General features: G+C 32.9%; 1 protein-coding gene across 1 annotated transcript; it reads right to left on the bottom strand.

Annotated features, from left to right (window-relative positions):
- Nucleotides 1-6177: 6177 nt before the first annotated feature.
- Nucleotides 6178-11345, bottom strand: LOC131626874 (paired amphipathic helix protein Sin3-like 3). Its single transcript, XM_058897711.1, has 5 exons — nucleotides 11328-11345; nucleotides 6808-6950; nucleotides 6546-6723; nucleotides 6323-6421; nucleotides 6178-6240 (listed from the first exon to the last, which is right to left on the bottom strand). Exons 1-5 carry the CDS (start codon nucleotides 11343-11345, stop codon nucleotides 6178-6180), a joined length of 501 nt encoding a protein of 166 aa, XP_058753694.1.
- Nucleotides 11346-13869: the final 2524 nt, after the last annotated feature.

Here is a 13869-nt window from a genome sequence, read left to right as displayed (position 1 = left end):
CTTAATTCGTCTATTTCGATCAAATGAGTCTGTTTTATATTTACTAGTCCTATACTACTATTTCTAATTATATTTTCATTTAATAATTATGGTTCCATTATATTGTGATACACCATTTTATATGTTTCTTTAGTACATTATGAAATAAGAAAACCGAACAACACATACATATGAACAACAAGGCAACAAAATGGCATGTCTTAGTAACAGTAATAAAAACAGAGAGAGCAGTGTACATAGATTTGAAAACAAAATAATAAGACATATCCCATATTGGAATAGCATAGAAGAAAAAAAAGATTTAACATTGCTTAAATGGTGTCATTCATGCCATTATATATATATATATATTATATACTGCATATGTATATCAACCACTACAAAAATGAAACAGCCTTCAAATGACTTATCTTCATCGTCCGTCAATGGATATAGTGCCGACCGTGTACAGTATCATTATTATTCCCAAATTTCAATTTTTGCCCACTAATGTAACAACCCAATTCTACCCACAAAATTTAAATAAAATCAGAGTATAAAAATTCATAAAGTATGCAATTGAGGTATCACATATTAATTCTCAAAGACGAATCACCTCGTCGCATAAAGCAGATACATAGCATTCATAAAGTATGGGAGAACCGACAACATCGAATGGTAGTCTTTAACATAAAACAACTTCCATAGAAGTGCAACGGAAACTCATCAATTAGTTCAAAGATTCATAACATCATAATTCAACAAGTAAACCATTAAAGTGGAAATCTCCAAAAGAAAACTCAAGTATTTGCCAAAACATAATAAATCAAAAGCAAGTAATTAACGCGTTCGTCCCCCCGAGTGCTACGTATCAGAGCGACAACGACTCAAGACCAACTCGGCTAACCTCCTCTCAATGCGAATCACCTGCACGTTACCAATATAAAGGCAACGACGAAACAACGAAAGGGTGAGATATCACTTCATATAATCGAGCGCATGATAAATTATATATTAGAAACTAGACATATTCGGTTAATCACATCCACAAATATTAATATCGTCATTCTATCATTAAGTCACAAATTCACATCTTCACATAATCCCATCATTTAATAAGTCACAAAGGTACAAATCACAACAAAGTCATAAACGTTACGCTATGAATCACATAGAAATATAAGGGACATGACTCATGTATATGCATGTGGTACCAATCGGAGCTTCAGCCCCCGTCACCAATTGCCCAATTCAGAGGCACAAGGCATAAGCCTTCGTCACTAATTTGCCAAACCAGGCCGTCACAATATATAGGCAAATGTATGCGACTCGATGGACCGAACATCACACAACACCATCATCAACATTTACTTCACAAAAATATTCGTTACAAGGCACACGCCCATATCACAATTATTACCGATTATTAAAGGTAATACACTTCACACATAATACAACAACTTCATACAACAATGGAACAATTCCTGACAATTCATCAAATCAACGGACGATACTATTAGCAAAAGAATCACAAAGATATTCACAACAATCACATTCATGGTCGAATTCGCAAGATGCCGTAATTTACCGCTAAATCGAATAGTTAATCTAAGTTCAATTTATTATAATTAAATAGGCTTATTAAAAATTAATTCAACTATTAATTTAATCGACCAATTAATATTACAATTTCGACAAAAGAACACCATCATGTTAATGTACTAATTAAAGTTAGCTGCCACGTAAATTTTCATCAAATTCCGGACAACTAAATATACCGCTTAATTCGGCTATTTCGACCAAATGGGTCTGTTTTATATTTACTAGTCCTATACTACTATTTCTAATTATATTTTCATTTAATAATTATGGTTCCATTATATTGTGATACACCATTTTATATGTTTCTTTAGTACATTATGAAATAAGAAAATCGAACAACACATACATATGAACAACAAGGCAACAAAATGGCATGTCTTAGTAACAGTAATAAAAAGAGAGCAGTGTACATAGATTTGAAAACAAAATAATAAGACATATCCCATATTGGAATAGCATAGAAGAAAAAAAAGATTTAACATTGCTTAAATGGTGTCATTCATACCATATATATATATATATATATATATATATATATATATATATATATATATATATATATATATATATATATATATATATATATATATATATATATATATATATATATATATATATATATATATATATATATATATATATATATTATACTGCATATGTATATCAACCAGTACAAAAATGAAACAGCCTTCAAATGATTTCTCTTTGTCGTCCGTCAATAGATATAGTGCCGATATATATATATATATATATATATATATATATATATATATATATATATATATATATATATATATATATATATATATATATATATATATATATATATATATATATATATATATATATATATATATATATATATATATATTATACTGCATATGTATATCAACCAGTACAAAAATGAAACAGCCTTCAAATGATTTCTCTTTGTCGTCCGTCAATGGATATAGTGCCGACCGTGCACAGCATCACTATTATTCACAAATTTCAATTTTTGATTTCACACAACAACAGTAAACAGTAAACAGATTCAACATAGCAAATCAATAACCTAAATCCCTAATCCCCAACATGCAATTAATCATAAACCCCATTATAGGAAGAGAATCCCACCCTAACCTTGGATTGATTGCAGCTCTAAGAAGTTTCAATGGAATTTTTGAGAAAAAAATGCACTTTAGAGCAACACTTTTGGATCCCCTTTCTCCTCTTCACAAACCCTAGCCTCCACTTCTAATTTTTGGTGTTCAATTTTTTTGTTTTAAAAGAAATGTCACCACTACTTCTAAGTAGTAAATCCAAATAGACCTAATAAAATACACCCCTTAATTACTTAATAACACCACAAATAAGCCCAATATTATTTCTACCCTTATAATAAAAATAATACATTCATTTTTATTCCAAAAAAATAATATCCAATTATTTTAATATACCAACTTATTACTCAATGCCTCATATTTCCTGCCTAATCTCAATTACTCGGAAAATTTCCAAAACGCTACATATTACCTCATTAATATTTCTAATACTAAAAATATTAAAATTTCCAATTAAATGTCGATCCGCTATCCCGAACTAATACCGACTAAATTGCTTCAAAACGCAAAAATTCAATAAACATCACAAACGTCTAAATTAAGCGAATAAATAAATTTCCGGGCATTACACACATGACGCGAGGAGTTTCTATGAGAGCATTTAAAACATGAGCTCCCCTTTCTAATACCTCTCCAACTATGCTTTGTACTTAAGTCTTTTCTTCCGATTTTCCTCCTTTTTCATTCGGACAATCAAATTAAGACAATAGAATGTATGATGATCATCACATGCATGAGACTAATTAAGGCTTTCTAATTTTTTTTCAAACACCAAATAAGTAACAATTTAAGCTGAGGGCTACCTAACTTAGTGGGCCGGCTGCCTTTTACCGCCTTTTCATCATTCGGTGCCAACATTATTTATTTCTCAACCACTCATACATGCATGTGAATCTAGATTATGCCAGACTGTTAAAGTAAACTACTTAAGGAGTACTTCTCAGGATACAAGCACTATGGTACAAATCTACAAGTTGGACTCGTATCACTTTTTAGGAACCCAAGGGTGATCAAACAAACCCCCTTTCTGTCACATTATTACGAACTTCCTACCCTCAAATAACCATCCCTTCATCTCTATATACTATTCTCGATTGCTTTTGAGATCAGAAACTCTTATGAAAAACAAAAAAGTTCGGTCAAATTTGGGAAGAACTCAATGTATGGTTTTACACATCATAACAACAAATAAAAAGAAAAACAAAGAGTGAATCTCCCCTAAACTTGAACTAAACATTGACCTCAATGTTTCAGAACAAGACCGAGAGGGGTGACTCACAGAGGGTACTACAACTCCAACTACTCCTTCCTAGTTTTCACCAGAGAAGGCCTCTTTTTATTACCTGAAACAAAAAAACGAACATAAAAAGAAAACTACGTTATTAAAAGCGTGGGTTACCTCCCACGAAACGCTTTGTTTAACGTCGCATGGCTCGATGATCTATTACCCTTTTATTATGGAGGGTACTTCCTCTTCCAAACCTTGTTGCTTGTCACTTCCACAACCATGAACTTATTTGAATGAAAAGCACGAACCACTTTTCTCCTCAAGTCACTTCCCACTTTCATCTCCTCACCTTGATTTTCCTCTTTATTCTTCTTCTTGACTTCTTGAAGGAACTTAGGCCTTTTGATAGATGAGTGAGCTGAGGCCATCTGAGAAACTATGCTTGAGACTCTTTCTGGGAGAGGTTTTGGCATTTTACTTTCTCCCGCAATTTTGATCATACCGACCGAAGATTGATTCTTTCCACCTGCACCTTGCTTCTTGACTTCTAACACCTTTAATGTTACCTCTTCATCAAAAGATTTTACTGTTAGTGTCCCTTTCTTGATATCAAAATTGCAGCGACTAGTAAGCAAAAATAGTCTACATAGAAGGATAAGAGTCTCTTCATCTTTAGGAATGTCCATGATCTGGAAATCAACTAGAAAGAAAAACTTATCAATCTCCACCAATACATCTTCAGCTATCCCATAAGACTACTTAATGGTGTGATCAACAAATTTCAATTTTGTCCTACTCTCGCTTATCTTTCCAATGTCAAGCTTTTTGAAGATAGATAATAGCATTAAACTCACACTAGACCCAAAATTAATTAGCACCTTTTTGAATATTCTATCATTGATAGTTCAAGGTATTGCCACCGCTCCAGGGGCTTTCTTCTTGATTGGGATCCTCTTTTCTAGTGAGACTCTACCATACTTTTTAGTTACAATTTCAGGCTCACCTCCCACTGGTCTCCTTTTAGAAATAAAAGGATTAAAGTTTCCTGGTATATACTTGAAGCTTCTCTTTATTGCTTGGGTTCACTTATGTCCTCACATAATGAATCAGTGGTAGTGCAAGGAAGGTTGTGGATCCTTGTTCTTTGAAGAGGTAGGCTTAGTCTGAACAGTTTACTCATGACAAGTAAAGACCAGTTAATGCCATGTTCGTTGAAATCTGCTTCAGATACCTGTTAGAGGGAATCTCTTTTATAGGTGCAGGAAACTGGCATCCAAGTATCTCGTAGTCATACATGAGGTATGTATTTAGTGCATATGAGATATGGTCTTTGAAGTATTGATCAACTTTTTATGATTGATTCTTCTACATCCCCTACAAGAGTGGTAGGTTGCTATGGAAGTTATCTCCATAACCATAGCAAGATTCTGAAAGTCAGGTTAATGTCAAAACTGATGATTAAACATCACTTCAGTTCTCTGCTTCCCAACTAAGGAAGGTTATTCAATTCAGGATGGGATCAAGGGTCATGAAAACATTGTTCTATTCTGAAATACTCTAATACTATTGCTCGAATTGTTCGTGTGTTCTCACCAACAAATCAATTATCTCTTCAGATACAGATTTGATCTAGGAATTCATGTGTCGTTCTTCAGAAATGATGCTGTCATTATTTCTGAAAGACAAAGTTTTGTTCCTATTGGTTCTGATATTCTCATGCTATCATAACAAAGTAGTTTCCGAACTAATCATCATATACATCATCAAAAGAACAAAGAAAAGAAAGTGATATATTCCAAGCTTACTACTTCAGAATCAAAAGTGGTTCATTTGAAGATAGGATCATGGAACTTAATTAAGAAGATTCAGTACAACGGTCTGCTCAACAACTCACAATTATCAAGGAAGTAACATGTTCTACTATCCAACACCTACACTTATATTCGTTGGAACACACATGCACAAATGATTTTTTCCAAAAGAGATTTTAACCAAATAAGTTCTTAATTTTTGATGTTGTAAGTAATTTCTTAAATAAATTTATCTTTATTTCATTATCATATATAAATCTTCAACATTTTCCGAAAAATATTAAACTAAATTGATACAATCTTGTTGAAAATAGTTGCTTACATCAAGTCTCAAATTACAAATATTAAAATTAAATTTATAAAAATAAACTCTCTCCAAAATAAAACCATCGATATTTATTAAATGATCACATAGATTTTTACGAAATAAATTCATTATACATCATGGGCTATATTATAGAAGAAAATTTGTAAATCCATCGACAAGATCATGATGATCTTTAAAAAGTGAAGCAACCTGGACAAAAATCTAAATATAAATAAAATGAGCATTACAAAAGTAAAAAAAAAATGAAAGGCATAGAAAATATACCACATACCATTTCATAAATCTCCTCGAGACTCTTATCTTTGTTTTTATACATGATCATCATGTCTACAAATGAATCATATACATATGGTTGATGTTGAAACCGAGTCTGCATAAAAAGGATCCATTATAGTCATAGCAATAAACATTAAAAAATTAGTAAATTTTCGCTCCAAAAACTTAAACGAATGTGTATGAAAAGAATTTATCTTATAACTTAAGAATCCTCATACCTTCACCTTGTCCAAATATTTGTCAGCATCTTCTTTATTCATTACTGGAAAATTTGGCTTCTTTGGTGAAGGTTTGATTTCAAATCCATCTGGCAAAAAGTTATTAAATTTTAATAATAATTCTGTATGCCTTTGAAACAATTTCTCCACTCTTTCCATCACACCTACAATATCAATTCTGGAAATACATCAAAGGAAAAGAATCAAATCAATTACTATAAACAAATTAAAAACTTTTAATCTTGATATGAATAAATCAAACCTTCTTAAATTGAAATCTTTCATGGCCCTTAAAAATACTTTGTACTTGTACTTCTCATCTTTAAATGCATCCTTTATTTCTTTCAGATACATATGTGCATCAAGACTAGTTATTGGATTCCTTGTACCTGATTCCTTAATATTCTAAGAAATAAAATAAAATATTCGCCATTACTAAAACTGATACTATTCAGCCAAATTTTGACTAATTAAATTAATAAAATTAAAAAATCAACTCATAAAATGTCGATATGTATCATCTGATCTAGTCTCTCAAATATTCATAACAAAATATTATTTTCAAAAACTAGATACTTTACCAAAGACAAGAAAACTCAAAAAACTTTTACAACAAAAAAACAATTAAAAGACTTAAAAATACTGTTTAAGATGCTAATGTTTGAAAGAATCTGAAGGGGGATCAACTAGAAGGAACGAAAAATCATAAAAATAAATAAATAAAGAATCTGAGTAAAAGATCACATTCCATGTAAAACAACCTAAGGATAGATTTGAACAAAGAAAATTGACATTTAGAGAGTGATACAAGTATTAAAGCTGTCAAATCCAAACAAACTAATGAAAAACTAAAAAACTAATTCGCCTCACATCAAAGATTTTATCAATTTGATAAAAGTACCTTTATCATCTTCAAGATTTTACGACGAGAATCAACAAACTTTGATGAGATGGGGATCGACTTTTTATTTGAGCTGCTGCAATAAAAAAATTAGGTATCGGAAAACTCACACTGGGTTATATATAGGGCGAATATGGGCCCGTGTAACCTGGCCCGTTGCATAGGGGCTTAAAAAATCAAGGACCTCAAAATTGAGAAAATGATTAAAAATTTTAATAACTAATAACTAATATAAATATTGTTTGCTAAATAATTAACAATTTAGAAGATGTAGCCCAATGACTAAAGCATTTCTTTTTGAGCAAAAGGGTGCTAGTTCTACCCTTGTAGAGATACATTTTGATTTTATAATTTTATAAAAATTTAATGCATTAATTTTATTTTATATTTTCAATGACAAATTATTATTTTTAATATAATTCTTTGAAATTAATAATGGACACTCATGTCAATCTTTATTCTTCATGATTATTTATTATAATGTTTAAATTATATTTCATGTTTTTTTAATAAATTTTAGATAATATTTAGTGTTTCCCCAAAAGCAGTTGTCAAGAATCCACTTCCATCATTTATGGTTTGATATATCATTTTTCTTTTGATTATAGACATATATATTTATTATAATAATATATTAAAATGTCAACAACATTTTATTATTATTTTGGATTAAATATACGATACCCCTACAATGTAGGCGAGTTTCCCTTTACCCCCTGTAATAATATTTTTTTTGGATTCCCCCTCTGTAATGTAAATATTCTTTTGTTTTGCCCCCTAAGCGGACAATTTGAACATTGAATCTGAGGGCTAAACCAAAACTCGCTCACGTTATAGGGGGTAACTTGTACACTAAAGGGGCAAAAGATACATAATCTTAACATTTCAAGGGGGAATCCAATTTTTTTTACAGGGAGTAAACCAAATTTTGCTAACATTGCAGGGGGTATCGTATATGTCATACCCCAAAATTTGCCTTCCACATTCTATTCACAATGATTCAAAGTTCAAGAGATTCATCCAGTCATTCTCCTGAGCAAGAGTCTTCTAAAGCTAGGGTTTGGTATTCTCCTGAGGGAACTAGCAAAGCAAGGTCTCTAATGAAGCTCTCCATGGTCCATCATGATCTAAGATAATTCTATGACAAAGATCAAGGCTCAACTCCAAAAGTTACATGCTCAAACAAACTCCAAGATTCCCAGTCAACTGATTAAACCTAAAAGTCAACCACAATCAAAGCATGGTCCAAACCTCTGATCATTGGTCAAACATCAAGTGTAGAGGTGTATATCCATCATGTGATCAAAATTTGATCATGATTTATCAGTAGAAACTCAGAGATGAACAAATACAAAAAGGTTCAAATTAGGGTTTCTCTAGGAGAAAGTCAACTCAACTTTGACTGACCATTACTTTCACATGGAACATCAAAAATTTCCCACTCAAAGCCTATTTGGAAGGAGATTGCATTCTCTACAACTTTGTCTCTCACAAGCCTAGGCTAGAAATGCTTCATTTGAGAGGTATAATGCAAAAGATTACAGGTCCTTTTCAAGCATCCTTCAAAAGCAGTTTTTTGTCAAAGAGGATATGATCAAGATAAAAGCTCCAAATGAAAAATATGTTCCAAAGTGGATTGTAGAGGACCTCTTGAGGTTTCTAAAAAGTCCTAGAACTCCCTCATAGCTTAAAAATCGAGTGAGATATGCTTGGTCAAAGTTGGGTAATTTTAGAGGACAAAATGTGAAATAAAGGAGGTTCAAGTTGGATTATTTTGCAAATGGGCCTATATTTTATGACTTAAACTTGGTCCACAAGCAATTTGGGTTATCCAAAGTGATTTGCCATGAATTTTACATTTTTATTTGATTTTTATATGATTTTTATTCATTTAAATAATGATTTAAAATTGTATAAATCAAAGGAAATCAAATATTTGGAAAAAGGCCACATAGTAACCAATTCCAATCAGCATTTATATGAGATTATTATATGATTTTCGTGGAAGATTGATTGGAAAGAGTTAACACAAAATTAGACCAAAATAGAAGGTTTTGATAAAAGATTAAAAACCAATTTTCTCAAAATCTCAAGATTTGATTCAAAGGGCTTTTGGAAGATTATTTTTAACCTAAATGAGTCCTCTATAAGTAAGGGAAGAGAGGCACACGAGTAGGGGTTGGACACTCTGCTCAGAAGCATATATTCAAGAACCAAAATTTTGGTCAAGAAACTCAAATTCGATTTCAAGGATTGGAAGCATTTCAAAGAGGTTTAAGCATTGCTTTATGATCCTTGAGACTTTCTGAATCTATTGGGATCATCACGCTGCAGCAACACCCCCAGATCGACCTCCAATTGACCAAGGTATGTTGTTCTGAACATTGGATCGATTGGCATAATATACGTATCCTCACATGTTTTAAATGGTATATTCTGATTATTTGTGATGCTATAATTGTTTCTGGTTTGTTTCTTTAGAGTTTATGCGCTTAGAACACACTTTGCTATTAGAGGTCGTGTGAAGCTTTTAGGGTTTCAATTAGGGGTTTCTCGTAGGGGTAAAATTAGGGCAAGATAGTAACATGCTTAGGTTCGTATGAAGGAGACGAAGGAGACGAGGGGGTCGCGCCACATTTATACATAATTATGTGTTATTCGCTATTTCCCTAGTTTTAGTTTGCTACGACGTGGTCCCTAGCAAAACCGTAACAAAGCTTGCAGGTTCTTTGTAAATCCTGTGGAGAAGATGACGAGGTGTCATCACCTGATTAGCCCATTCAAAAATTCGCGCGCGTTTTCCATGTTTCTTTTTGATTTCTCATATAATACAATGAAAGCGTATGTTAAACAACTAAGCAGCTTAGTTGGGATGGTGACGAAGCGTGTGTGTGAGGGAGAGGTCGCAGGTTCGAGCCTCCCCTCCAACCTTATTTTTAATAAAAGGTTTAAGTCCCTGATCCCATGCACCCTGGCCTATACGCCCCACCATACACTCCAGATCTGAACCTTTAATTCATCCACTAGCCAGATCCAACAACCTAGATTAGTACCCATACCATAGACCTTAAAAGCAACCATACTGAATCCCAACCCTAATAACCTAAATTAGTTTTAATTAATTATATGTTTTAATTAATTCTTTTTAATATATTTATTTATATGATAATAATTATTTTTATAAATAATTTAACATATAATATTTATGTTAAAAATTCTAATTTGTTGTTCGTTTCGATTAAATCAATTAATCGCTACGGTCAATAATAAATTTTAATTAAAATGTTATTTAATTAAAATATAATTAATTTCTATTTGATTAAATGGTTTCGACTATCTTATTAGTCGCGATGATTAATCTTTCTATTGTTCTTATTCTAATTCGTTATTCTTTTTAATCGAATCAATCGATTGCGAGGGGTAACGATGCAAACTAATTACTAAAAATTATAAAAAATATCCTAATTCGTTATTAGTAATAATCAGATCAATTGATTAAAATTGGTAACGATACAATTTCAAATCTGTTAACTATGGCGATCGAATCTATTGATCGTTGTAGTTAATAGTGCAAAATTAAATCAGGGTTGTACGCCCAAACCTCAAAACACTTTTCAAACCTTTCAAAACCTCAATATCAAACTACGGATTTTCATCCTCATTCAAAACTACGATAGGCTACTCAAAGGCCTCCAAAACCATATCAAATCAAATTTCAAACTCAAAGGGCGTACAACCCTCCCCCGAACTACGTTGACTCTGATTCTCCCTAAGGAGATACGTAGGCACTTGGCAACAAGGCGAGTCCCCTTCCCCATAAATCTCATTTTTTCCTGATTTGTTTTCCCTTAATTATTAACCCTTGAAAGCATAAACCTTACCTTAACACTCTTAGCCATAAAACTATTAACCTTAGATCCAAAGCCATAGGAAAGGGTCGAGGGTGCCTAACACCTTCCCTCGACCTGAATATAGTATCTTATCCTGATCTCTTAACTGCGCGAGGTTTTCTATTCGCCTTGGTAGAATAGGTGGCGACTCTAATCTTTAATTTTTAGGGCAGGTTGCTACAGTATATTTAACCATATTATTTTCAAGTTATCATGATTCAATAGATAATTAAAAGAGGCGCATATGAATTTCTTGAGTGATAAATGTTTTGATATACGACTAGGTATGAGAGAAGACGCAAACATGTGTGGACTTGACTCAAGTATGCCCACTTGTGAGATTGAGAACTGGAGGTTTTACTATGGAACACATAGTACTCAAAGTCACTGGAAGATAACTGGTAAAATATGAGAAACCTTTTTCTAACAATCAACATGTTTTTATACTATTTGTATTTGATGCTTTTAGCTTTCTAGCGCCAGAGTTTGTAGATCTTTTACAAAAATAGTCTAGAGACTCGTGGATAAAAATGTATTGTACCCTAGGATTATAGACTTTGCTTTTAAGTTTATTGGTTTCAAAAAGGATAGGGAAACAATTTATTGTATGTTTGCCTTTCATTTATATATAATCATTATTTATAAATATTTATATAAATTAATAAAAATTGACTTTTTAAAAATTATCTGCATTTCTCTTTTTTTGGAGTCGATTTCTAAAATTGGAACAGAACCTCCAAATTGTTTAAGAGAACCCTATATATATATATGTGTGTGTGTGTGTGTATATATATATATATATATATATATATATATATATAGAGAGAGAGAGAGAGAGAGAGAGAGAGAGAGAGTTTCGTTAAGGAACTAGAAATGGATGCAGTTGGAGAACTGATAATTTTGAAATAATAATGTTGATCTCCTTCACGATGGTGCTGGACGGACCTTCATGGTTAGCACTCCAACGCCCTTGTTACTTCAAGATTCAAGATGAATATGGTGAAAAGTGGAAATCAAAGAATGTACGTTGCTTTTGCATGTGAGCTGATTTTATACTTTCGGTTAAGTGGAATGAATTTGAGGAGAATTGGGCCTTGGCTATTTAGGGCTTTGGCCGACCAAGAAAAATTTACCTTAAGGCTTTTTTGGGTTTTGAGTGAGCTAGGGAAGCCTTTAGTTGTTTTAGGCCAACCTCAAGGATATTTTCTGGTGTGAGCAAGAACTCAATCGTTTCTAAGCAGTTGAAAAAGTAATGGGGAACATAAGTATTGAATGCTTAATGGTGGAAACGCTTCGTTGTCTTCTCTTGACACGTGGACTTATGTGACAAGCTAGGGCATGTCACAATTTATAGTGCACTCGAGTTTGCGTGTATCCCCAATGGGAAATCTAGTCGCTAATCTTGTAATGACTTTCTTTCACTGATTCGAGTCATCCAGCTGTGCTTTCCTATAAGTTGGAGGAATTGTCCATATAGGGAACTTTTCCACACTCTGTTATTCAAGTTTACTCACAACTCTTCTCATTATTAATAACCTTCACCTCTTCGTCTCTAAGAGTGCTTGTCAGATTTCAAGTAGTTATTTCGACCAAAGTCTTAGTGTTTCTTCATCACCACACTCCTTCATTCTCGCATTCACCAGGTACCTTATTCAACTCAAGCTTTTACTTTCCGACCTTTCTTGTTTTCCATCCAAAATGATTGATAATAATGTTCATTTAGTGGGTGGTTTTGAAAGGGATGTTTCCACTTCTATGGAATGAGGATATCACCCGATTCCTATCCCTCTTGCTCAAGATAGTGTAAGTCTAGAGGTCATATCCTTATTCGATGATTCTGACTCACAAATGGGAGGTGGGCACTCCCTAGAAGAGGAGACTTCTCCGTTCAATTCTTTTGAAGCCGTTTTTCAAAATGACGACGGAAGGTACAATCACGTTGAGGTCCCCATGACTCCTCCCATTTTTAGCGAGTGGGAGATTCGAGACAATCAATGGATGAGAGAATGCGATGATGATTTCATCCAACTCTACTTGAAAACCACTAAATGAGAACTTATTGATGTTGAATTGAGGAGTCATTTAGAACACCGAGGCAGAACCAGTGCAATATCTTGGACGACACCTGGTGAAGATTCTAAGGCCGCCCACTTAGCCTGAAGAAGTGTACCATTGATAAAACATGCTAATGGATCATAGTATGGCTGGGTGAATACAGAAGTAGTGGGAACTCCAACTATTTTTAGTACTTAAGACGCTATAAATTTTGCCAACGTCGTGATCGATGATCCCTTGGAATGGCCGACTCTTCCAATGGGCCCGGAACAGAGAATATTCAGTTGCTTTGACGACTATATGATCCTGCTCTATGAGTTCCTGTTTACAAGAATATGGTTGTAGTTTCCTTTTTCTGAAATCGAAGTATCTGTCTTGAAGCACTTAAAAGTTTCCCCTTCTAAGCTCCATCAAATATTATGGGCTTACATGAGGTTATTCTTGTTGTGCGCTAAATATAAATCTCAAAAGCCTTATC

Source organism: Vicia villosa, unplaced genomic scaffold (assembly GCF_029867415.1).
Source record: "Vicia villosa cultivar HV-30 ecotype Madison, WI unplaced genomic scaffold, Vvil1.0 ctg.000327F_1_1, whole genome shotgun sequence".
Taxonomy (NCBI): domain Eukaryota; kingdom Viridiplantae; phylum Streptophyta; class Magnoliopsida; order Fabales; family Fabaceae; genus Vicia; species Vicia villosa.
The sequence above is the reverse complement of the archived record's forward strand: the minus strand, read 5'-3'. Positions and strand labels throughout refer to the sequence as shown.

What these genes read in the sequence shown, in the direction of transcription:
- LOC131626874 (XM_058897711.1), bottom strand. An exon ending in AAAGATTTCAATTTAAGAAG is followed by an intron (nt 6,724 to 6,807) that starts GTTTGATTTATT and finishes ATGTATTTCCAG; the next exon opens with AATTGATATTGTAGGTGTGA. An exon ending in TCGAGGAGATTTATGAAATG is followed by an intron (nt 6,241 to 6,322) that starts GTATGTGGTATA and finishes ATTTTTGTCCAG; the next exon opens with GTTGCTTCACTTTTTAAAGA.